General features: G+C 42.8%; 1 protein-coding gene across 2 annotated transcripts; it reads right to left on the reverse strand.

Annotated features, from left to right (window-relative positions):
* Positions 1–2,030: 2,030 nt before the first annotated feature.
* On the reverse strand, positions 2,031–21,956 carry CXCL17 (C-X-C motif chemokine ligand 17). 2 transcript variants are annotated; one of them, XM_066271992.1, is made up of 4 exons: positions 21,656–21,956; positions 5,733–5,801; positions 4,978–5,079; positions 2,031–3,179 (listed from the first exon to the last, which is right to left on the reverse strand). In XM_066271992.1, the coding sequence occupies exons 1-4, from the start codon at positions 21,732–21,734 to the stop codon at positions 3,082–3,084; spliced, it is 348 nt and encodes a 115-aa protein (XP_066128089.1). In that variant the 5' UTR covers positions 21,735–21,956; the 3' UTR covers positions 2,031–3,081. The 2 variants fall into 2 exon arrangements, with proteins under 2 accessions (XP_066128089.1, XP_066128087.1); XM_066271990.1 differs by having other exon boundaries at positions 5,721–5,801; positions 21,656–21,949.
* Positions 21,957–26,568: the final 4,612 nt, after the last annotated feature.

Here is a 26,568-nt window from a genome sequence, read left to right on the forward strand (position 1 = left end):
CCTGCTTCAGAGGAGGGGAGGGAGGGCTGGTGGCTATCACCCACCCCTCCTGTTACCCACAGCTCTCCCTTCCTCTAGCTCTGACTTTGCCTGGGACATTAGTGGATCCCACGTCTCCCTCTTCCAGAACAGAGCCCATAAGGTCTTCAGGTCGGGCTGAACTGGGACTCCTCTGAGGGGATGGACAGCCTGGAGAAGGGGAGCAAGTGTCCTGCTGTGGAGGGCCCTACCTGGAGAGCTCAAGGATTGCTAAGGCACCAGTTTTGGCCTAGTCGGGATGGAAACTCCGTGAGGGTAAGGGCTACATTCAGCCTTGTGTCTCTGGGGCATACTGCAGTTTCTGCCCCAGAGCTGTGCTAAGTGGTTTTGGGGAAAGATGAATACTGCTAGGGGAGTGGCTTCCTGGGTGTTCTGGCTCCTCGCTGAGAGCCTTTCCCACTTTGATTTACCCCAAATCCTTCGAAGGGAGGCAGCCTGGTGCCTGGAAAGAAGTCAGACCTTGGCTTTGGATCCTGGACTGGCCACTCCCAACTACCCCTTTGTGTCAGATCCTTTACATCTCAAGGCCTTGGCTTCCCCATCTGTCAAATAGGGCTGTTGATCTTTGTTCCACAGGACTGTTGAGGGATAACATGACATACTGGCAACTCTCAGTACTTCTTGACTGAATGAATAACCATACCTGGGAGACTCCTGTTTCTCCTGGCTCAACTTACCTGTGTTCCAGTAATTCTGGCTGCTGTTTTTTTTCCCTTGGGTTGATATCCCACCATATCCTGACATCACTTCATAACCAGGTTTCCTGTTGGAATCTAGCTTCATCCTCTGAGCTACTGTTCCACTGCTCATGGCTGATGAATCAGTCCCAAATGGAGACCCTGAATCTGATTCTGGGTCAAAATCTATGACCCACTCAAGAAATGTCTTCCACTCTGAGGCTGGTCGCTGTAGAGATAGTTCGTGAAGTTTTGATAGAAATCCCTGCTTGATCAAAGATCCCCACTGGGATTTAGCTGGAGCTGTTTGCTGGGTTATGGGGTCTGAGTGTCCTGGTTTCTGTTGGGACATAAACTCAGTTTGGGCTAGAGGTGTTGATCCAGCTTCTTGTTGAGCTAGAAGTGGCTCTACTTGGCCAGGTCCTGGCTGGGCTACACATTCCTCTCCCAATTCTGACTCCTGTTGAGTTCTAGAGTCTTTTTCTGGCCCAGGTCCCTGCTGTGAGGCAGTTTCTTGTTGAGTGAAGGGCACCCTTTGGATGGGAAGTAATTGCTGTGGTGCACGCTCCTGTGGGGCAGGAAGTTCCTGCTGTAAAGCAGGTTTTTGTTGAGTTCTAGTGTTCTGCGGGGAGTCAGCTTCATGTTGGGCAAGGGGCTCCTGCTGAGTGAGGGGTCTTTGCTGGGAAGCAGGATCCTGTTGGGTACTGGGGCCCTGCTGAGTCTTAGATGCTGGCTGTGTTGTTAGTGTCTTTTCTGGGCCAGGATCTGGCTGGGTGATAGGTGTCTGGTGTGGCTCAGGTTCCCAGTCAGGCTTAGATACTGACTTAGAACCTGGCTCCACTGTTATTTCACTCATGAGAGGTGTTGATCTCCTAGGCTTCATCCCTCTTGTTGCTCACCCAGGCCTCCTTTGTCACAGATGCCTCATTGATTCCTCATGTTGGCATTTTCTTTTAGGTTCTACTCCTTTCTCCTAGCATACCTGGTCTTTTTAAGGCAGTTGGCAAGTGGGTTGGCCACTGCTGGCCCCACTCCTGTGCCAAGTGAGGCTCTTCTGTGCCTCCAGCTGTGGGAGGATGGGTTAGAAACAGGAGGCCATGTGCTCACTATTCTTCTATTAGAGGGGAGGGGCTTGCCCTCTTGTGTCACAAATGGGGCCCCACCCCACTCACCACTCAGTTAAAATGTTTTTTCTTATAAGGCAACTTCCCAGCTTAGTCCTCAGGGATGACAGAAGCCAGATTCTGGATGGGTTCCTTTTCTTTCTTCCCTTCTAATGTTTGAGGAAAGGATCAGAGAGGGAGGCTGTCTCTATACTATTGTAATAATCTTCTTTATTCATTCTTTTAAATGGTTGCCAGTTTAATTTCCGTATATTACTGCTTTATAATTTCACATCCATGTTAAAAAAAATGATGTCTTCCCATTTTTACAGCTTCAAGTCCTTTTAAATGCCATTTGATATCTTCCATACCATCTCTCTAGCCCTGAACATATGGTTCTGCATACAGTGACTCTAATGATGATGATAATAATAACAGTTATAAATCTTAAAGGTGTTTACATACTAAGAAACTACCAGTTTTTAAGAAACCTATATTATCTTTAATAAGACTATGTCTGATTTATTGCTATACCTGCTTTGTCCTACCTAGCTCTTACCTCAGACAGGTTTGTTGAAAGAGTAAAAGAATAAAAGGTTGGGCATGAGAGAGAGAGACAGGGAAAGAGAGAGAGAGATGGTGGGAAGAAGTGTGTGTAGATGTAGAATCTGGGTTGAATTTGGGGTGAGCAGAGTACAGTGGGTCATCTGGATTGAATGTGAGTTGCCAGACCCCATTTGAAAGAAATGATTTTAACCTATTACAATTAAAATATATATTTATTGACTTTCTCCCTGGCTGGATAGCTCAGTTGGTTAGAGCAGCATCCTGAAGCGAAGAGGTTGCTGGTTTGAACCCTAGTCAGGGCACATATAGGAACAGACGGATGTTCCTGTCTCTCCCATCCTCTCTCGCTAAAACCAATAAGTTAATTAAAAAATATATTTATTGACTTCTGTTTTCTACTTGCCTGGTTGTATTTAAGGTCATGTGGAACCAGCTAGGAAGCCGTGGTTTCCTGGTGTCTTTCAGGTAATTAAGCTTAAATTAGGCCTGGATAACAAGAGGGCACAGGAAAAGACTGACATGAGAAAGTACTAGAGGGAGCAATAATCAAAGTAATCTTGGGAAAGATGCTTTTTGAGAACACTGGAATGATTAAGAGTGCAGGGACAGGGAGCTTGAGGTGGGAGAAGAGCATTCTCTAGGTGTGCTGATTTCCTTCTTGACTGTTTCATTGGGAGTGTGGACTCTGAGAGCTCCTATAGAGGCCCAGCAAGGCTTGCTAGCTGACAACGTTTGATAAATTGTTGGCAGGCTCTGGAGTGCTTGTTTGGCTTCCTGTGTTGCCTTCGGTGCCCTAGGGTGAAAATGAAGGGGAGAGACTGGTGTTAAAACATTTTTTAGTTCTGGCCAGCTAGCTCATTTGGTTAGAACATTGTCTGATAAGCCAAGGTTGCAAGTAGATTCCTGGTCAGGGAGTATACAAGAATCAACCAAATGGGGGTGGGGGTGGAGGAGGATAATAGGGGGATAAATACAGTGTGTCCGTAAAGTCATGGTGCACTTTTGACCGGTCACAGGAAAGCAACAAAAGACGATAGAAATGTGAAATCTGCACCAAATAAAAGGAAAACCCTCCCAGTTTCTGTAGGATGATGTGGCAGCATGTGTGTATGCGCAGATGGTGACGTAACACCGTGTATACAGCGATGTGTTGCAGAATTGGGCACCTGAAACCATTATAATTTTGTTAACCAGTGTTGTCCCAATAAATTAAAAAAGCCTAACTAGGTAGTGATACAGTGGATAGAGTGTTGACCTGGGACGCTGAGGACCCAGGTTCAAAACCCTCGGGTTACTGGCCTGAGCATGGGCTCATCTGGCTTGAGCACAGGCTCATCAGCTTGAGTGCGGGGTTGCTGGCTTGAGCGTGGGATCATAGACGTGACCCCGTGGTCTCTGGCTTGATCCCAATGTTGCTGGCTTGACTGGAGCCCCCCCACCCCTGGCACATATGAGAAGCAATCAATGAACAACTAAAGTCAAGCAACTACAAGTGATGCTTCTCATCTCTCTCCCTTTCTGTCTCTCTTACTTAAAAAAAGAAATTCTTTTCTACACCAAAGTCATAAAAATATTCTCCTATATTTCCTTATAAATTTGTCTCTCAAGTTTAGATCTTTAATCCACTTAAGACTTATTTTCATGAAGAGTGCGAAGTAGAGGTCTCTGAATCTTTTTTTCACTTCCTATATTGTGGATATCTTTCTGGTCTCCACATAATGATTTAGTTGCTTTTGACAATGCAGAATTGCCCAATTTGCTTTTGATGAACATTTCAATTTCCTTTTATTTGTTAATACAAATACTGCTATAATTAATATTTTTGTACATATATATAAATATATATATATCTTTGAGTATCCATGCTAATATTCTGTATTAGAGATATCTTAAAGTGAGATTATTGGGTTAAAAGGTACACACATTTAAATTTTGGTAAGTAGTACCAAATTATATCTTCCATCAACAGTGATAAGGATCCTGATTAACCCCATTCTTGATAGTAGCATAATATCAGTCAGTTTAACATTTGCCAGTTTACTTTTATATGACACTTAAAAACTGCTAGACTAGCCTGACCTGTGGTGGCGCAGTGGATAAAGCGTCGACCTGGAAATGCTGAGGTCGCCGGTTCGAAACCCTGGGCTTGCCTGGTCAAGGCACATATGGGAGTTGATGCTTCCAGCTCCTCCCCCCCTTCTCTCTCTCTGTCTCTCCCTCTCCTCTCTAAAATGAATAAATTAAAAAAAAAAAAAACAAACTGTTAGACTAGAGAGGAATCAAATCTGTTTGACATCAATACTGGTCATTTTCAGAAGTCAATGACCAGATCCCCAACAACCTCATCTCCCTTCACTGTAATAATCATTGAGGTTCTAAAATCTAAGATTTTGGTTAAACCTTTCTAGTATTAGGAGAATTGTATCCTGCTTTTCTTCCTCTTCCTGTTTCTCCACAAGTTCGTATGAGTACAAAGAACTGAGATGTTTATCCTGGTGATTATTTCATCTCTATTCTCAACCCCTGCTTCATCCCTAGTCGATTCCACTGAGTGACTCTGGTTTAAGGAAGGTCAGTTTTTTGAAACTTACTAGTTCTCTTCATGTTGCCCTTGAGATGATCACAGGGACACTGCTTCTTTGGCAGCCTTGGCACTGCCATGAGTTTTCTCTTAGGAGCTCTCAGGAACCAATCTGAAATAACGGGTTAACATGTCTGAGAGTAGGGAATAAGGTGGGGCTTCCCTTGCCATCTTTGTTTTTTCATACTGCAGTGGGGTGGGGAAAAGGGTCAACATGAAGCAGTAGAGATATCTGGCCATAGAAAAAAAAATATATATTTCTGAGCAGTTTTTACTGATACATAGTTTTTGCAACACAGTTTTTTCTTTGTTGGCAAGAATTTGGTGGCAGGTGTGGAGAGGGCAGCAGGATATCATGAGAGAGGTAAAAAAATGAATGAGACCTAGGCATCAGCCTTCTAGTAGCTGCTTTACCTGGGGTAAGCCACTTTGCCTGTTTGATTTCAGTTTTACCTGTGAATAAAATAACGTTAAGAATAAGATCCCAGAAGCTTTTGGAAGGCAGTCCTGGGTTCTTAGGGAAAAAGCAAGGGGGAGGAAGCAGGCAGAGATTTGGCCAGCTCTCTGCTGGACCTTGGAGGAGTCCAGCCCTTACAGGGAACTCAGGAAGAAAAGTCTTGGTGCCACATGTGGTGCGCTAGTGGAGAGGGGAGGGGTGAGTCAGCTCAGATGACTTCTGCACTGGTCTCAGGGACTCCAGGGAGAGCTGGGGTATCGATGGTGCATCGCTGTTGTTGATACTGAGTTACTGACCTTTGCACTCACATTCTTGCCTGCCTTCCTGGAGCCACCTTCCAGAAGCCTGGCGTTTGTCCTTATGGCTTCTATTGACCCCTGTTGGAAGGAAACAGTTTATTTCTAGGCACTGGAAAGGGAAGAGGCCAACAGAAATGGTCCCCCAGCATTGTGCTTCCTGGTTTAGTGCAGTTCCATTTCTCTTCCTTTTTTACTCAGGGAACTAGGAGTACTGTATTTTAACTCAAGTACTCAAGAGATGAGTATTTTAAATGGATAAGGAATTGAGGGTGAAAATCCAATCTAGAGAAAAGCTTAGCTGGAGGTAGGTGGAGAAAGAACAGTCTCTCAATGAAAGAAAGAACAGAAGGTGGGACTTAATCAACCCTTACTCCCAACACACACATTAAAATCCTCATAACTTAAAGAATGAGAGCAAGAGCAGATTATTATGTACATAAATCCATCAGGATCTTCACCTGACTTCCAAATTTGTTGTATTTGAATCCCTTATTCCAGGTTAACTATAAAAAGATGGCATTTACTTTTGCTCCTTTGGAATGGAAAGTCATTTCACTTCTGGCCTCCATTCAGATACGTCATCACCTAATTCTGTCTTATTCCCATTTTTTGATGCCTAAAAATAATTTTATGACCATCAAGGATGATGGTTTATATATAGACTTGAGATTCTTTTTTTTTTTTATAAATCCCACCTATTTTACTTATTTGGTTTTTTTAGATTTTATTTATTCATTTTAGAGAGAGAGGACAGAGAGAGAGTCAGAGAGAGAGAAGGAGGGGAGCAGAAAGCATCAACTCCCATATGTGCCTTGACCATGCAAGCCCGGGGTTTCAAAGCAGCGACCTCAAAGTTCCAGGTCGACGCTTTACCCACTGCGCCACCGCAGGTCAGGTGGACTTGTGGTTCTTGAGCTAGAACTAGACCCAGGTGACGCATCTTCGATCTAGTAGTTTTTGATATTCCTGTCAGAATTAACTATTCCTTCACATGATTTCCCATTATATTTGAATGCAACTCTATTATTGCATGAATATATTTTTTTGTTTGAAATTTGTGTGGACTGAATTGTGTGCTTCCCATAATTCATGTTGAAACTCTAACCCTTAGTAACTCAGAATGACTGTATTTGGAGATAGGTAAGGTGACCAATTGTCCTCCTTTAGGGAGGATAGTCCTTCTTTTGTAACTTGCATCCTCCGAAAAAATGTCCTTCTACATGTTCTCCTTTCTGATATTGGAAGGCTAATCTGTAAATGTCCTTATTTGATAGATGCAGAGTCGATCCATTGTATGTGATGTGACGTATTTGTATTTGACATGACGATTCGTTAAGGATCAGTACAGTGCGGTGAGATGCGATTTTGAGAGGCATGCACTCCACACAGGAGACCTTGAGAAGAGCGCGCAACTTTGCGTACTTCTTCCTGAAACATGACACGGCACATATGACATTGTAGACTCACGATTATTTCTTTCTCAGTGAATATTCAATCATAGACAGGTAAGCACAATTCACGTTTTATTAATTCATTATCTATTTAATAATTTCCAAATACGTATAATTTTATTTACAAGTATTTTCCCGAAATTCAAGTTTTAAAGTGCAAATCTAACCTGAAAGCATATCTATTAATAATGCATTTTGATTAAATAGTTGCATAAAACAGACATTTTTAAATTAGAAAATGACAAATACACCCGAATATCACTCCAAATTAGTGGTTTTGTTTGATATTTAGTTTTGTTAATTTAGTTCCCGGAAAATTTGCCTACCATGATGTAACATTTTCAGTTCCTAATATGCTTGCATTGTTCATGTAGCTCTATATTTTATTTTTAATTTTAAATTTAATTTAAGGGATGGAAAAATCAAAAAAGAAAATGCCATTTCAACGATAAATTGAAAAAGGTATTTCCATTCCTCACATCAAAGAAAGATACCATTGTTTTCTGCAATATTTTCGGTGGAGAATTTTGTATTGCAGTTGGGGGCAGAGCAGAGATAATACAACACTTGACCACCAACAAACATAAATAATCATTAGATGCATCAGCTTCCAGTTTGTAAAATAACGAGTTTTTTTAAAACTTCAAATTATTCTGAAGATGAAAAACAGTTGGCTGCAATAGAGGGAACATTTGCATTTCATACCATAATTCACAAAGTTTTTGTAGTATGGATTGTACAACTAAATTATTGAAAAAGTTTTACAGTGCAAAATTTTCATGTGCCAGGTCAAAATGTGAGGTTATTTTGAAATCAGTATTTAAAAATTACTGTGACAAAATACTTACAGAGGACTTGGAAACTGTAGCATTTGTAATGATTTTTTTAGAGAAACATTTCTTTTTTTATTTTTTTACTTTTTATTTATTCATTTTTAGAGAGGAGAGAGAGAGGGAGAGAGAGAGACAGAGAGTGAGAGAGGAGAGAGAGAGACAGGGGGGAGGAGCTGGAAGCATCAACTCCCATATGTGCCTTGACCAGGCAAGCCCAGGGTTTCGAACCGGCGACCTCAGCGTTTCCAGGTCGACGCTTTATCCACTGCGCCACCACAGGTCAGGCGCATTTGTAACGATTTTATCTGATGCATCAAATCATAATGAGATGAAATTGTATCCAATAATAGTAAGATATTTTAATGTTACCAAGGTCATTCAAGTAAAAATTTTTAAATTTAGAATCCATTGAGGGTGAAACTTCTGAAATTTTGTCAAACTGTCTATACAGAGTAATAAATGAAAACAATTTTAAATCCAAAGTTGTGGCACTAACGGCTAATAATACAAATACCAATTTTGGTGGGCGAAGACGCAAAGGAGAGAATAATGTGTATGCAAAATTACAAGAGTTGATCTAAGCTTGACCTGTGGTGGCTCAGTGGATAAAGTGTTGACCTGGAACACTGAGGTCGCAGCTTCAAAACCCTGGGCTTGCCTGGTCAAGGCACATATGGGAGTTGATGCTTCCTGCTCCTCCCCTCTTCTCTCTCTCTCTCTCTGTCTCTCAAAAAAATCAATCAATAAATAAAAAAAAAAAAAAGAGTTCCTTCAAAAGAAAATACCAAGAATAAGCTGTAATGCACATATTTTGTCAAATGCAGTCAACACAGCATCATGTACCATGCCAATTGATGTAGAAGTAATAATAACTACAATTTATTTGCATTTTAGTCGTTTTACCTTTCGTGTTGCTACTTTAAACAATTTTGTGAAGAAGCAAATGTTGAATAGAAAAAGCTTTTAGGATAGTCAAGAGTTAGATGGCTTGCTCTAACTCCTGCTATAGAGCGTGTTCTACAATTATTTGAGCCTCTCTGTTCATATTTTTAAAGTTTAGACAAATTTCCTAAAATCCTGGAATCATTTTTCAATAGTTAAATATCTGAGATATTAATGTATTTTGTACATAATCAAGCATCTGTTTTTCTTTTCTTTTTTTTTTTTTTCTGAAGCTGGAAACAGGGAGAGACAGTCAGACAGACTCCCGCATGCACCCAACTGGGATCCACCCGGCACGCCCACCAGGGGCAACGCTCTGCCCACCAGGGGGCGATGCTCTGCCCATCCTGGGTGTTGCCATGTTGCTACCAGAGCCACTCTAGCGCCTGAGGCAGAGGCCACAGAGCCATCCCCAGCGCCTGGGCCATCTTTGCTCCAATGGAGCCTTAGCTGCGGGAGGGGAAGAGAGAGACAGAGAGGAAGGTGCTGCAGAGGGGTGGAGAAGCAAATGGGCGCTTCTCCTGTGTGCCCTGGCCGGGAATCGAACCCGGGTCCTCCGCATGCTAGGCTGACGCTCTACCGCTGAGCCAACCGGCCAGGGCCAAGCATCTGTTTTTCACAAAACGATTCAGAAGTTTGAAGGTGAACACATTTCAGCTATGGAAGTTACTCTTATTTTGAATGACTTTATCCTTCAATATAAATCTCGTTTTGAAGAAAAATTTCTTCCTTTAATTATAAAAAGAAAATTGTCAGACTTAGAGGAATCAAATCCGAGCATAACAGAAAAGTTTATCAAAGAAGTGCAGATTTTTTTTTTTTTTTTGTATTTTCCTGAAGTTGGAAACGGGGAGGCAGTCAGACTCCCGCATGCGCCGGACCGGGATCCACCTGGCATGCCCACCAGGGGGTGATGTTCCACCCATCTGGGGCGTTGCTCTGTTGCGATCAGAACCACTCTAGCGCCTGAGGCAGAGGCCACAGAGCCATCCTCAGCACCCGGGCCATCTTTGCTCCAATGGAGCCTTGGCTGCAGGAGGGGAAGAGAGAGATAGAGAGGAAGGAGAGGGGGAGGGGTGGAGAAACAGATGGGCGCTTCTCCTGTGTGCCCTGGCCGGGAATCGAACCCGGAACTCCCGCACACCAGGCCAATGCTCTACCACTGAGCCAACCAGCCAGGGCCAGAAGTGCAGAATTTTTACCAGAAATGTTTTCAGTATATCGAAGAGTGGTCTGAAACAAACATAGGAAATAACAGTTTAAAAAAAAATTTTTTTTTACAGAGTCAGAGTCAGAGAGAGGGATAGATAAGAACGGAGAGAGATAAGAAGCATCAATCATTAGTTTTTCCTTGCGACACCTTAGTTGTTCATTGATTGCTTTCTCATATGTGCCTTGACCGTGGGCCTTCAGCAGACTGAGTAACCCCTTGCTTGAGTCAGCGACCTTGGGTCCAAGCTGGTGAGATTTTTGCTCACACCAGATGAGCCTGCGCTCAAGCTGGCAACCTCAGGGTCTCAAACCTGGGTCCTTCTGCATCCCAGTCCGACGCTGTATCCACTGCACCACTGCCTGGTCAGGCGAAATAACAGTTTTTAATGGTGTTTTTTTAACTTTGTCACAAGTATATTGGACAGATATTGAATCTTTTATTTTATTTTATTTATTCATTTTTAGAGAGGAGAGAGAGGGAGAAAGAGAGAGACAGAGAGAGGAAAGACAGAGAGAGAGAAGGGGGGGAGGAGCTGGAAGCATCAACTCCCATATGTGCCTTGACCAGGCAAGCCCAGGGTTTTGAACCGGTGACCTCAGCATTTCCAGGTCGACGCTTTATCCACTGTGCCACCACAGGTCAGGCCCAGATATTGAATCTTGTCTTGAGTTTTTATCTAAAGAAATGCCAGACACCAAAATAGACAATTGTCTCTGAAGAAATTAGGAGACTGAATGTATATTTAAATTCTGAAAAAATTAATACAATGGGAAAATGAACACATCAAAATTGATCAAAGATGGGTGGAAATATTCAGCCATTTCAAAAACGAACATATTCCATGTGAAAATTTATTTATTCTTGTTCAATTTACATTGTGCTGCCCTGGAACTAATGCAGCAGTTGAAAGAGTTTTTTCTCCTGACCAGGTGGTGGCGCAGTGGATAGAGTGTCGGACTGGGACGCGGAAGGACCCAGGTTCGAGACCCCGAGGTCGCCAGCTTGACCACGGGCTCATCTGGCTTGAGCAAAAAGCTCACCAGCTTGGACCCAAGGTCGCTGACTCAAGCAAGGGGTTACTCGGTCTGCTGAAGGCCCGCAGTCAAGGCACATATGAGAAAGCAATCAGTGAACAACTAAGAAGTCGCAATGCGCAACAAAAAACTAATGATTGATGCTTCTCATCTCTCTCTCCGTTCCTGTCTGTCTGTCCCTGTCTATCTCTGCCTATGTAAAAAAAAAAAAAAAAAAGTTTTTTTCAATTGCTGATGATTTTTGGACAAGTGAGAAATCAAGACTGAATGTTGATACTCTAGCTGCAGTATTTGTGGTAAAATTCAATATGAAGGATATTTCTTGTTCAGATATTTCCAATACAGTGGTACCTTGAGATATAGATATGAATTTAATTCGTTCTGTAACCGAGCTCGTTAGTCAGTCAACTTGTATATCAAACTGCCGATACTGGACCCATGTGCCAATGTGCCAACTAGCGGCAACTTTCCAAACCACAACTCGTATCTCGGAATTTTGCTCGGATATCGAACAAAAATATGGACCTAGTCGCAGCTTGCATCTTAAAAATTCGTATGTTGGTCTGTTTGTATCTCAAGGTACCACTGTATCTTGTTACAAGATGATACATTTACAAAAAATATTCATTCAGGCCCTGGCTGGTTGGCTCAGTGGTAGAGCATTGGCCTGGCATGCAGGCACCCTGGGTTCTATTCCCGGCTGGGGCACACAGGAGAAGCGCCCATCTGCTTCTCCACCCCTCCCCCTCTCCTTCCTCTCTGTCTCTCTCTTTCCCTCCCGCAGCCAAGGCTCCATTGGAGCAAAGATGGCCCGGGCGCTGAGGATGTCTCCATGGCCTCTGCCTCAGGCCCTAGAATGGCTCTGGTTGCAACAGAGCAATGCCCCAGATGGGCAGAGCATCGCCCCCTGGTGGGCATGCTGGGTGGATACCAGTCGGGTGCATGCAGGAGTCTGTCTGATTGCCTCCCCGTTTCCAGCTTTGGAAAAATACAAAAAAAAAAAAAATTCATTCAATGGAAAATTACTCATTTATATAATATCTAAATGAGTACCTTTTTCTTACAATTAGTATTAAAAATTAATAGGCATATAAGCATAATTACAATATAAAATATTACAAATGTTTTTATTATGCATTTATCATATTATAGTGTATTATTGCTGCAATGAATAAAATGTTTCTTTTATTTACGATATTGTTTTCTTCAGTTTATTTTTGTCCTTTTCATTGTAAAAAAGTTGGTTACCTTAAGATAGAGCCATTAAACAGGTGATTCAGTTAAAATAAGGCTGTTATGGTGGGCTCTAATCCAATCTTACTGGAGTCCTTATAAGACGAAGAGATTTGAATATACAAGAAACACTAGGGATGTATGTGCACAGAGGAATGATCAAGAAGGGGTCCATTTGCAAGCCTAGGAGAGAGGCCTCAGAAGAAACCAAACTTGTCAACGCACTGATCTTGGAATTCTAGCTTCTAGTACTGAGAAAGTAAACTTCTGTTAAGCCACCCAATCTGTGATGTATTTTTTTTTTACCTTTTTTAAAAGATATTTTATTTATTGATTTTAGAGAGAGGACAGAGAGAAAGTGGGAGAGGAGCAGGAAGCGCACCAACTCGTAGTAGTTGTTTCTCGTATGTGCCTTGACTGCGTAAGCCCTGGGTCTCAAACTGGTGACTTCAGCGTTCCAGGTTGATGCTCTGTCTGCTGCACCACCAGTCAGTCTGTGGTATTTTGCTATGGCATCTCCAGCAAACTAAAAATCTTTTTCCCTTCTAGACTCAGAACCAGTAGCTCATTCAGCTGCATGGTTCCTGACACATGGCAGGCACTTGGGCAACATTCCTTCAATAAGTGGACAGACAAGTTGTCTAGAGAGAGCCCTTAGAGATCATCTGGTTCAGCTCGGGTCTGCTGTTTCCCAGACTTGTGCCCTTTCTGTCACACAGATGGAGGGTGTTGCATCATTTCCTCAAGGGCTAGTTTCTAAATGTTTTCATGTGCTGTTTTGAGTGCTGTTAACGTAATTTAAACAGGCATAGCCTTGCAATAAAATTTTTCTAATATTTTATTCTCACCTGACCTCCCTTAGTTCCAGAGAAAAGTCACAGCATGTTAGAATGAGAAGAATCTTGGATGGATCCTTTCATTGAGAAATGTTGTTGTTTTTTCATTTTAAATATAACTACATTAGAAAAAACTTGGAAAGTACAAATAAATCTTTATTCTTACCAACTGTTGGTATTTTGGCATGTTTTCTGCTTATAATTTTCTTTATATAGTGATAACCATAGTATGTGAACAGATTTCTTTCTGTTTACTTTATAAGCATGTTGCAACATCATCTTCATTTTTAATGATGGCACAACACTCCCAACAAGTATATGTGCTCCAAGTTATTTAACTGTTCTCCCATTGCTAGATATTTAGATTGCTTTATTTTTGGATATTGCTAAATTTTTGTGTGTTTGTGTAACTGTTTTCCAAGTTTTGTATTATTGTCTTGGACAAAATTTCCTCAAGTGGAATTTCTGGGTTAAAGTTAAGAACAGTTTGAGGTTTCTTGATATCATTACCAAATTGCTTTTAAAAGGGTTGTGCTAGCCTGACCAGGCGGTGGCGCAGTGGATAGAGCGTCGGACTGGGATGCAGAAGACCCAGGTTCGAGACCCCGAGGTCGCCAGCTTGAGCGCGGGTTCATCTGGTTTGAGCAAAAGCCCACCAGCTTGAACCCAAGGTCACTGGCTCCATCAAGGGGTTACTCGGTCTGCTGAAGGCCCGCAGTCAAGGCACATATGAGAAAGCAATCAATGAACAACTAAGGTGTTGCAACGCGCAATGAAAAACTAATGATTGATGCTTCTCATCTCTCTCCTCTCTGTTTCTGTCTGTCTGTCCCTGTCTATCCCTCTCTCTGACTCACTCTCTGTCTGTAAAATAAATAAATAAATAAATAAAATAAAATAAACTTAAAAAAAATAAAAGGGTTGTGCTAATTAGCTAAATCACTATCTTTTTTTTTTTTTTTTTTTAGGTAAGGAAACTGAGGCCCAAAGAGAGCAAATGAAAAGGCCAGGTTCATAAAGATAATGGAAACACATCTGTATCTAAAACTCAGGTCCAAAAGCTGTACTTTCCACAGCCCTACACGACCCAGTATCAAGTGTGATGGAAAATGAAGCTGCATGTTGCTGGAGCATTTATGGACCACCTTTATGATTTTTGCTGTAACTTGTACCACCTCCTCTATTATTGTTTACTTCATACTTTTTCTTTAAAAAAATTTTTTTGAGAGAGGCAGAGAGACAGAAACGTCAAGCTGTTCCTTTATGTACCCTGACAGGGGATCGAACCAGCAACCTCTGTGCCTCCAGACGACACTCCAACCAACTGAGCTATCTGGCCAGGGCTTAACTTTTTTCATTGATTGATTTATTTTTAGAGAAACAGAGAAAGGAAGGGAGGGGAGGGCAACTAAGATTTTCACTTAGTTGCGCATTCATTGGTTGCTTCTCATGTATGTCTGACCGAGGATTGAACCCGCAACCATGTCATTTTGGGATGATTTTTCTAACTGACTGAGCTAACTGGCCAGGGCATGGTTCTTTAAATTTAATTTACTTAAAAAATAACCTTATCCTATGAAATATTATTTGTAAAATAATGGGTTTAGTTACATGCTTATATCTTTTTCTAACATGCTTTAAAATAAACATATAACTATTAAAGTAAAAGTTACTTTATGTTCCACCTAAAATCAGTTTTGGAAAAAATACTGACACAGTGGAATAAGTAAGCATGACCTTAATTATCTGGGAATGTGTCCTTTATATCAAGATGGACCTGGGGTTAATTGTTTGCTCTGCCACTTAACTATGGAGTCTTGGACAAGTCACTTAGTTTCTTTGATTGTTGGTCTTCTGATTTGTGCAATGGCTACAAGAGTACCTACTTTGTGGCATTGTTAGGAATAAATTAGATACTGTGGGTGTCCAGTGCCCAAGCTGACTTCTAGTTATTTCCCAAAGAGTGTCTGTTCTGGAATACTGTATTAGACTTGTTGCTTTTAGCTGACTTGTACATATAAAGAAGTTAGTACTTCTGCTTGTTAGGACTTGTGGTAGAGCTGTCATTATTTTAATTTCCCAGTTCCACTGCATATTAAATTTGTGATTTTGGACAAGTTGCTTAACTTTTCTGTGCCTCATTTACCTAATTTATAGAATGGGACTAATAGTAAATTAGTATGTGTATTGATGTATCTCTTTCCTAGTTCTGTCCACTAGAGGGCCTAGAATAACTATCACCCCTAGAATCAGTGGGAAATCCCTAGTGTCTTTTGTGAATACCATTTTCCCATGCAAGAAAGCAGGGCTCCTTGGAGACATGGCTGATTCCTGATGGGGCAGGAAAGTACATGGTGAGCCTGAAACATCTTGTGGTGTCAGAACTGCTAAAAAAATGATCTGTTAAAAAGACATGGAGGCCCTGGCCGGTTGGCTCAGTGGTAGAGCGTCAGCCTGGCGTGCAGAAGTCCCGGGTTCGATTCCTGGCCAGGGCACACAGGAGAAGCGCCCATCTGCTTGTCCACCCCTCCCCCTCTCCTTCCTCTCTGTCTCTCTCTCTTCCCCTCCCGCAGCAAGGCTCCATTGGAGCAAAAATGGCTCTGGCGCTGGGGATGGCTCCTTGGCCTCTGCCCCAGACGATGGAGTGGCTCTGGTCACAACAGAGCCATGCCCCGGAGGGGCAGAGCATCGCCCCCTGGTGGGCATGCCGGGTGGATCCCAGTCGGGTGCACGCAGGAGTCTGTCTGACTGTCTCTCCCCGTTTCCAGCTTCAGAAAAATACAAAAACAAAACAAAAAAAAGATATGGAAACCGCCTGGCCAGGTGGTGGCGCAGTGGATAGAGCGTCGGACTGGGATGCAGAGGACCCAGGTTCGAGACCCCGAGGTCGCCAGCTTGAGCGCGGGCTCATCTGGTTTGAGCAAAAGCCCACCAGCTTGAACCCAAGGTCGCTGGCTCGAGCAAGGGGTTACTCGGTCTGCTGAAGGCCTGTGGTCAAGGCACATATGAGAAAGCAATCAATGAACAACTAAGGTGTTGCAACACGCAATGAAAAACTAATGATTGATGCTTCTCATCTCTCTCCGTTCCTGTCTGTCTGTCCCTGTCTATCCCTCTCTCTGACTCTCTCTCTGTCTCTGTAAAAAATAAAACAAAACTAAAAAAGACATGGAAACCAACTTATAGGAACTCTCAATGGCTAATTTTTGGACAGTATGAGCAACATAAAAAAGAATGATAGTAATGGATTATAATCCATAAATATTCATGAGTCTTTACTTATATTAATAAATACTTGAGTAAGTAAATGGTAGAGAGGAACAGTTCTTTTTTATAGTAGAACCCCAACTAGTTAGTGTAGAAAGAATAACAGAAATAGAAAATCACCATTTGACTAATGCCATAGAAATACTTGTAGGAAGGAATGATCAGTGGATTTTTAAAATTAATGAACAAAGCATGATGAAAAGAAACAGGAAATTTGCATGGTTCAAAGTATCTCCTCACAAGATACTTATTCATTACAATGGGAAAAATTACAACTTTACAGGAGAGAAATCTTGCAGACACCACCTTAACCAAGTGTTCAAAGTTAACATCACTAGTAATGGCAGATATTGATATCATGTGCCTCCTGATGTGCTGTACTGAGAAGGCACACATCACTTTTGTAATATTCTTGCCAAAAATGCATAATCTGAACTTAATCATGAGGAAACAGACAAATCCAAACTGAGGGAAGTTCTACAAAAGATCTGATTAGTACTTTTCAAAATATCTGTCTTCAAAAATGTTAAGGTCATGAGAGACAAGGAAAGCTGAGAAAATACTGTAGATTAGAGGAGACCAAGGAGACATGATAACTTTATTCAGTGTAGGAATCAATTCTGGACTAGGAAAAGGACATTAATGGGATGATTAGAAAAAAATGAATATTTGTATATTAGTTAATAGAATTGTGTCAGCATATTATAGTTATTTAAGATGTTATTAGAAAAAAACTGGGTGAAGGAATACTGGGACTCATTATTTTTAAAACATTTTTGAAGCAAAGTGAAAAGTCAAAAGTTAAAAAAATACATTAGCCCTGGCTGGGTAGCTGGGTTAGTTACAGCATGGTCCCAAAGGGCAGAGGTTGCTGGTTTGATCCCTGGTCAGGGCACATATGGGAATGGTTTGATATTCCTGTCTATCTCTCTCCCTTCCTCTCTCACTAAAATCAATAAAAATTAAAGAAAAAACCCAAACATTAGATTTCTGTGAGGACACAATGAGATAATATGTGTGAAGTGCTCAGAACAGTGCCTGCCACAGAGGAATGCTCAAAACATGCCAGCTATTATTATAAGTAACTTTATAATAAGTAATATTATAAGTAATGAGTAAACTATTATTCTTTTTAAAATATTTATTTTATTAATCTTAGAGAGAGGAGAGGAGGGAGTGAGAGAGAGACAGGAACATTAATCTGTTCCTGTATGTGCCCTGACTGGGGCTCGAACCAGCAACCTCTGTGCTTCAGGACAGTGCTCTAACCAACTGAGTTATCTGGCCAGGGCTAAACTACAGTGTGTCCGTAAAGTCATGGTGCACTTTTGACCGGTCACAAGAAAGCAACAAAAGACGATAGAAATGTGAAATCTGCACCAAATAAAAGGAAAACCCTCCCAGTTTCTGTAGGATGATGTGGCAGTATGTGCGCATGCGCAGATGATGACGTAACACCGTATATACAGCGGCGCAGGCCATGGCCATGCCAGTCGAGATGTGGATGATACAGAAGAAAGTTCAGTGTGTTCTGTGGCTCGCTAAATTTGAATCCGTGACCAAAGTGCAATGTGAGTATCAGCATGTTTATAATGAAGTGCCACCACATAGGAATAACATTACTCGGAGGGATAAGCAGTTGAAGGAAACCGGCAGTTTGGTGGAGAAACCCCGTTCTGGTAGGCCATCAGTCAGTGATGAGTCTGTAGAGGCTATACGGGATAGCTGCCTAAGGAGCCCTAAAAAATCTGTGCGTGAGCCCACATCGAACTGCACTGAATAGTATGAAACTGGGAGGGTTTTCCTTTTATTTGGTGCAGATTTCACATTTCTATCGTCTTTTGTTGCTTTCCTGTGACTGGTCAAAAGTGCACCATGACTTTATGGACACATTGTATTATTCTTAGAATAATTTATTTCCTGACATTCTCTATATTTTCACTTATCTTTTGTCCCTCTCTCCTGTGGAAAGCATATTGAGCATGTATTATTATTTTAATTGTTTTAAGAGATAAAATAAGAAATTTATTTTGAGTTTTGGACGGAGGAGGTGGGGCATCATTTTCTGTAGCCAGACTTAGCCTGCTGTGGCAATGCTGTGCTTGGCTGGGAAATAAGCCTTGAGCCTGGCCTCCACCAATCTGATGTGGTTGGTAATAGTGTCATCTGGTGGCAGAGTGAGACTTAGAAGCTACTTCAGAAGTTTTACTCAGTCCATTTATTTACCTCTTACTAGGTACACATGATAGATTATTTAATTTTCATAAAATTTATGTGCTAACTGGTATTTTATTCATTTTAATGTGATAAAACCAAAGCCCCCCAAAATAAAAAATGAAGCAACTTGTGCAGGGCTTCAAAGTAAATGGAAGAGCCGGGGTTTGAATCTAGATTCCCCTGGCTTCCAGGCTGAAGGTCCAGGCACATCTGAATGTGCAGCAGGTTGGAGAACTGTTTGTAGAGCATCAGTTTTCAACTGAGAAATGGTTTCCCCCTCAAGGGGCCATTTGGCAATATCTGGAGATATTTTTGGCTATCTTTAAAAAAAAATTTTTTTAAGACTTTACTTACTCATTTTAGAGAGGAGAGAAGAAAGAGAGACAGAAGGGGGAGGAGCAAGAAGCATCAACTCCCATATGTGCCTTGACCAGGCAAGCCCAGAGTTTTGAAATGGCGATCTCAGTGTTCCAGGTTGATGCTTTATCCACTGCGCCACCACAGGTCAGGCTTTTTTGGCTATCTTAAGGGGTAGGGGAGGCTGCTACTGGCATCTAATGGGTAGAAGCCACAGGGATACTGCCAGACATCTAACAATGGGTAGAATAGCTCCCTACAACAAAGAATTGTCCAGCCCCAAATATTAATAGAACTGCTATCAAACCTAGGTGTAGAGTCTTCAAGGGCACCTGGGGATTTATTCTTTCACGTAGCAAATATTTACTGAGTACTGTGCTGGATAATGTGAGGGATATGGAAACAATACACCAGGTTATGTCACCAAGGAGGTTACAATCTAGAAGGATGGAGGGTGAAGGTAGGAGAAGCAGCCTTCAGAGTAAGGCAGAATATAATAAACGCAAAGAGAAAGAGTTAACTTAGGGCTAAACTTGCTCACAGGAGATGCAGCTCACTTCTGGTCATGGGGGGAATCAACGGAGGTTGTGGAGAGGAGGTAGTTTTAGAGGTGAGTGTATGAGAAAAGTTGAGCTGCTTGGAAAGCACAAGACCTTTTCAGGCAATAGTTAACAGTCTAGTTTAGGTGGAACATAGAGCCTTTATTAGTGAGTGGAGGAGGGTGGGCTGGGAAGGTAGGTTGTGGCTAGAGCTTTGAATCCAGGTTGAGGACTCTAGGTTGAGGACTCTGGCCTCATGTCTGTTGTAGTGATGGAAAAGCCTTTTCCCAGAATGGTGGGCTAAGCCACGGGCCCCAGCAGCCTTCAGAGAGAAGGGGGTTGGGGTGGAGTATGGTGGACTCCTGATTTTAGGACTGAGTTCATGATGAATATCTAACAAAGCTATTTCACCTCCAAGTAGCCCTTGGGGAGATCGTTCTCTCAAGTACCAACATAAATGGGAATGGACTCTCTTCTGTGAGATTGTTCTGTTCAGGGCCAGGTCACTAGAGCCAATTCAAAAACTTTAACCAAAGATCTGCGTCCCAAAAGGAGAGCTGTTAAAATAGGGCTTGGAAAGACTAATGCTTTAAATATGGCTATTACTTAGTAGTATGATTTTTCTAGTTTATAACTTTGCTATTAAATAGAATTGAAATTATTGTTGGAATATCTGGTGCACTATAAAGAATACAAGCAAGAACCTTTTTTTTTTTCTTGTGGGCGAGACAGAGTCAGAGAGAGAGACAGATAGGGACAGACAGACAGGAAGGGAGAGAGATGAGAAACATCAATTCTTCATTGCGGTTCCTTAGTTGTTCATTGATTGATTTCTCATATGTGCCTTGACGGGGGTGGGGGTGGGCTACAGCAGACTGAGTAACCTCTTGCTTGAACCAGCGACCTTGGGCTCAAGCTGGTGAGCCTTGCTCAAACCAGATGAGCTCACGCTCAAGCTGGTGACCTCGGGGTCTCAAACCTGGGTCCTCTGCATCCCAGTCCGACACTCTATCCACTGCACCACCGCCTGGTTAGGCCAAGCAAGAACTTCTTTATTGTCTACTAATGTACAGTTGTTGTCAACATCTTTATACCACTGCCACCAAGATTGGCCTTGGGGAAATTTATTGCTCTTCTGGAGAAGGGATTGGTGGACAAGTAAGGGAGCAAATCTTGGTTGAGCCAATTTTCTTTTGGTTATGTGTGCCAGCTACAGTTTTAGACTTCCTTTCCTCCCTCCCTCCCTCCCTCCTCCCTCCCTCCCTCCCTCCCTCCCTCCCTCCCTCCCTCCCTCCCTCCCTCCCTCCCTCCCTTTCTTCTTTCTTTCTTTCTTTCTTTCTTTCTTTCTTTCTTTCTTTCTTTCTTTCTTTCTTTCTTTTTCTTTCTCTTTAATTAAGTGAGAGGTAGGGAGGCAGAGAGACACACTCCTGCATGTACCCTGACCAGGATCCACCCAGCAAGCCCCCTATAGGGCAATGTTCTGCCCATATGGGGCTGTTGCTCTGTTTCTTGGCAACTGAGCTATTTTAGCACCTGAGATGAGGCCATGGAGCCATCCTCAGTGCCTGGGACCAACTTGCTTGAACCAATCAAGCCATGACTACAGGAGGAGAGAGAGAGAGAGAGAGAGAGAGAGAGAGAGAGAGAGAGAGAGAAGCGGAGGGGGGTGGAAGGGTGAAGAAGCGGATGGTTGCTTCTTCTGTGTACCCTGACTGGGAATCATATCCAGGACTTCCACATGCCAGATGCTCTCTACCACTGAGCCAACCGGCCAGGGCCCAGACATTCATATACACTGTCTCATTTAACTCTCATAACCTCTTTGGATGTAAGTATAGTTTTCTCCCTTTTGTAAATGAGAAAGTAGGCATTGAGATAGGTTGACCTGCCTCAAATCTCTCTAGCTAAAAGGAATGATATTTTAATGCATGTCTTACCACATTTTTTCTGTTTTGCCACATTTTTCCCCCCTCCCATTCTCCTCTTTTATAGAAAATTAATCTTATTTACCTGGATTTGGGTTGCCAGAGACCATGGACATCAGCATTAGCAGCAGCAACAGAAGGAGGAAAGAGATTAGAACTTTCATTGTGACCGTTGGTGCTGCTGTAAATCACCTGAAGAAGGTGTAGAAGGTTCCCAGTTAGATGCTCTGGAGTTCTTGGTATGGCTCAGGCCACTGTATTTGACCTGGCGGTTTGTGTTTTAATCCCAGGCCAGTGTTCCCATTAGACAGCGAGAACAGCTAAGTGATACTGGCCTTGTTAGGTAACAGGTTGGACCGTGTGCTTTACAGGAAATCTGGGAGGTAAAACTGGGCAAACAAAAGACATGAGTGTTCTTAAGAATGTAAGAAGTGACTGACAACTTGGCAGCAACACTTGTTCCCTGTCCTCCTCCTTCCCACCTCCGTGCCTCCCAATGTGCTATGATTTCTTCCCTGAGCCTTTTTGTTCCTTTGAATTTCCTTATACCTTTCAGTGACGCTTCTAGCTTAAGATCGGGCAGGAAAGTGAGCGCTCAGTCTTGGCAGAGGAGGGGAGAACACAATCTGTTTCCCCTCTGTGTTCCCACTCCCAGCCTGGCACAGTATCAACAACAGTGGTGGCGTGGCCTGGGAACTTGCCCTGTCCTCACTCTGTTTACATTTTCCTCCATTCACATGAAGTGGAAAGCAGGGGCTATTCTCTCTTGCCGGATACACTTGGGCAGTGGCTCAGACCAGACCTCCTTGTCTGTCAGGAAGGTGGCTGAGGTACTTGAGCCTGATAAAGGAGAGGGAAGTCGGTAGGTGGAAGAACCCCAGGACCTCAGGTCCAAGAGGGTTTGAGAAAGAAACCACAGGAGGGGAGGTGTTTGCTCAGGCCCCTGGGGTTCTTGGCTCCAGACCTTGTTTGGAAATAGCCAAAAGCAAAAGAAGAAGGTACCACTGATTAAAGATTGAGGGTTACAGAACATTAGCACTTAACTCACCCGAGTCATTCCAGAGACTTTAGGAAATGTGCTCAATGAAAGCCAGAGGACAAACTTGAATGCTTAGTGATATTTATGGGGACCAGGGGAAAGTTAACAAGGAAGTCTCCAGGTAGGAATGAGAAAAGGTGGTGTGACTTTGTTTCACCTAAGAGACGGGAAGAGGCAAGGCGTAAGTCAAATCCTTTTAGATTTTTGTTTGATCATTCTGACCTGCACGGTTTTCAGATTATTCCTGCCTATTGACATGTTGGAGAGTTGATTATAGTCTTTGCTACTACAAAGTTTATAAATTGCCTGCAGGGGACCAGACACTACTTGGCATTGGAGATTGTCCTCCAATTGAAGTCTGAGCTTGGTCTGATATAAACCATTGATGTGGTTTCTTTCTGGAAAATTCTTTTTTTTTTTTTTTTAAAGATTTTATTTATTCATTATAGAGAGGGGAGAGAGAGAGAGAGAGAAGGAGGGAGGAGCAGAAAGCATCTACTCCGATATGTGCCTTGACCAGGCAAGCCCAGGGTTTTGAACCGGCAACCTCAGTGTTTCCAGGTTGACACTTTATCCACTGCGCCACCACAGGTCAGGCTCTGGAAAATTCTAACAACAGTCTCTGTCTTTAGGAGTCTCACGTCGAACCAGGGAGATGACATACTCTTCATAAAACCTAGAGATACAAGTGGAACCCAATTTCAGAAGTGACAGGAATTCACTGTGGCAGGAGAGTAGCTCAGGGACTCTGGGTGAGTCTCACCGGCTGAGGTAGGATTTGGGTTGGTGGAGGGCAGAGAGGAGGGCAGTGCAGAAAAGGAGCATGAAGCTAATTGGATGGGGGTCTTTGAGGACAGGGGTTGTTTATTGTTAGTTTTGGTGGTATTGAACTTATGTAGAGCCTGGCACTCTGGGAATACTCTGTAAATGTCTGTTGAATTGAATGATATTTTTGTAACACTTTAGGCCTGATATGTTGCATACCATGTGTAAGTGCAGTCCCTTACCAGAAAGAAAATTTTACTGATGAATGGTAATGCATATAGCTGGAATCTGGTGGGGGGCTTTGCTATTCCCGGAGTTTCCATCAGCCCACTCCCAGGCTGCTGCAGGGTTAGGGAGTTCATTCTCAGACCTTTCTCCCTGTCCCTCAGTCTGCTTACTCCTCTGCTTTCCCCGGGTCCTGGCTCCCAGTCAGTTCACTCTGATTTTCCCCTCCATGGACTTGGGGTGGAATGTAGGATTCTGTGAACCATAGGAGGAGGCTTTGCACCCCTCAAGTTCATTGACACTGACAAGAAAAAAATTCTGAGATGTTCTAAATTAAAATTACAGCAGCCAGAGAGTAAGGGAAAGAGACAGAACAGTAGCCTATTAACAGCTGTGGACCAGCTCTGACAACAGACTGCTCACATTCCCGTATATATATGTTGGAATTTGGGATTAATTTCCAGGTGACTATTTCCAATATTATCCACAAGAGTGAATAGCCAGGCCACATAGAACCCCAGGAGCCTCTGCTTATTTCACGGGGATTTTTAAATCTGCTGCCCACAGTCAATCCACAAGAGCAGACACTTCTTCCTTGTGGACTCTGCTGGGCCTTTCCCAGAACTAGCCCATCCCCTCTGTCGAGAGCTAATATAAATCTTTATATCTTTCTTGGCTTATGCCTTTCTTCTCTCTCCTTGAAACTCAGGGATGCACATGTTATCTTTTTTAAAAAATTTTCCCCAATGATTGAGAAAGAGGGAGAGAGATAAGCATCAACCCATTGTTCCACTTAGTTGTTCCATCTAGTTGTGCACTCAGTTCTCGACCATGACCTGATTGGGGACCAAACCAGTGACCTCTGTGCACTGGGATGGCGCTCCATCCACTGAGCCACCCGGCTAGGGCCCACATGTTGTCTTTTAAAATAAATAAATATATGTATATATATATATTTTAGCACGAGTAACAGAGAGGGAGAGAGAGACAGGAAAGGAGAAAGATGAGAAGCATTAACTCGTAGTTGCGGCACCTTAGTTGTTCATTGATTGCTTCTCATACGTGCCTTGACGGGGGGCTTCACCTGAGCCACTGAACCCTTGCTCAAGCCAGTGACCTTGGACTCAAGCCAGCAACCATGGGATCATATCCACGATCCCATGCTCAAACTCACAACCCTGTGGTCAAGCTAGTAAGTCTGTGCTCATACTGGCAATCCTGGGGTTTTGAATCATTGCACCACCACAGGTCAAGTCCAACATGTCTTTTTAGAAACTGTCTGCTGGTGGTTTAGACTTCATAACTCAAGACCAGTCTTCTCCTCCTCTTCCTCCTTTGTTAGCAATGGCAAACTCTGTCCTTAAAAAAAGACTTTCAGCTGTGGAATTTAAAGTGTTTTTTCTTTTTGTTGTTGTTTAATAATATAAAACACCCCTAAGACAGACTTTTCTCTTGTTAATATTGACTACAACTTAGAGCCCACCTTGAGAACATTGTGTCAACCCAGTCTGATTTGCGAAGGCCTTGCTTGACCGGTGGCGCAGTGAATAGATAATATGTTGACCTGGAATGCTGAGGTCACTGGTTCAAAACTCGGGGCTTGCCCAGAGAGAAGAGGGTTGATGCCTCCTACCTCTCCTTTCTCCTCTAAAATCAATAAATGAAATCTTAACACCCCCTTCCCAAACAAAGGCCCCCTCCAGGAAGGGAGAGGGGGAAGTGGGGAGAAGATGCCAGTCTGCCCTGTTATTTGGTCTCCCTCCTCCATATACACTTCTAGATGCTCAGAAACACTTTCTGATCCAACCCATGGTTCACTTGCTCTGATAACAGTCATTTATTCATATGTAGATTCAGAGAGCACTCAGTGTTTTCTAGGTGGTGGCTATGGAGACAGTGCGATCCTATCTCTGAAGAGCTCTCACTATGCACATAGACCCATGGAGAGTGAATCCAGCTGCTCCATTTTACAGAAATGGAAATTAGAGTGCAGAGCAGCACAAAGCAGGATTTGTTGAATATCATAGACTAGCATCATTAGCCTCAAAGCAACAGGACTAAAGCTCGTTTCCTGACTTGCTAGAATTTCTGTTGGTTTACAGCTGCCTGGCTGCTGCATATGCAAACATGGTGAGCTCTGATAGGAGACAGAGGACATTCAGAATGAGGTGGCAGCCCGCATACACCTTGGATGAGCCAGAAGGAAACGTCCAATCCAACCATGACTGCAAAAGCACATCTGAGACATTTGCATTCTTTTTTTCTCTTTGAACTTGAAATGAGGAAAAGTGAGTCCAGAAAACCAAAAGTGGACATTTTCACATGGGGTTTATCAGATGGGCCAACAAAATTTATATATATTTACCTCTATAAAGGTGTTTCTCACTGAACTTTGTCTGGCTTTGAACTGGGTTCCCTCCAGAACCCAGAGCCCAGTGATGATTCATCTTCATCTGTCCAGTGCAAGCTACTTATTGCTTAAAAAGGAAAATGTACACATGTACACCGGTATGGGGGGACTGAGCAGCAGCGCAACAGGAAGAAACAGTGTCCGCAAATCAGCTGATGTGCATTTGGCTTTCTAAAGAGAAGTGCAGTGCCCGGACTGGGGACACGGGTAGCCCTGTGGCTCCGCTGCTCTGGTTAGAACACTCCTAGAACGTAGACTTTCCTGTGGTTGACACACTTCACTTGCCATCGGAAAGTGACAGGAGATGTAGGGATTTGGGACTCTTTCACTTGGGAGATGGCTAAGGGAAGATTAGAGGGGCTCTTGGTGGTTCACAGATATTTGTGGATCTGTTGTGTGAAAAGGTTTTAGGCCTGTTTTGGTGCCTACGGAGCATAGGACTGGAATTGCTGAGAATTCATCAGACACATTTTGGTTCAGGATGAGAAACAACTGTCACAGTAAAGTAACTTTTCTTGGAAAATTACAAGGTTACTGGCAGAGTTCAGGTAGGGGCTGG

This window comes from Saccopteryx bilineata, chromosome 3 (genome assembly GCF_036850765.1).
Source record: "Saccopteryx bilineata isolate mSacBil1 chromosome 3, mSacBil1_pri_phased_curated, whole genome shotgun sequence".
Taxonomy (NCBI): domain Eukaryota; kingdom Metazoa; phylum Chordata; class Mammalia; order Chiroptera; family Emballonuridae; genus Saccopteryx; species Saccopteryx bilineata.

What these genes read in the sequence shown, in the direction of transcription:
- CXCL17 (XM_066271990.1), bottom strand. Translation starts at nt 21,734, where the DNA reads ATGAAAGTTCTAATCTCTTTCCTCCTTCTGTTGCTGCTGCTAATGCTG. An exon ending in CTCTGGCAACCCAAATCCAG is followed by an intron (nt 5,802 to 21,655) that starts GTAAATAAGATT and finishes TCCTTCCAACAG; the next exon opens with GGGTCAATAGAAGCCATAAG. An exon ending in GGGCAACATGAAGAGAACTA is followed by an intron (nt 3,180 to 4,977) that starts GTAAGTTTCAAA and finishes TTTTCACCCTAG; the next exon opens with GGCACCGAAGGCAACACAGG.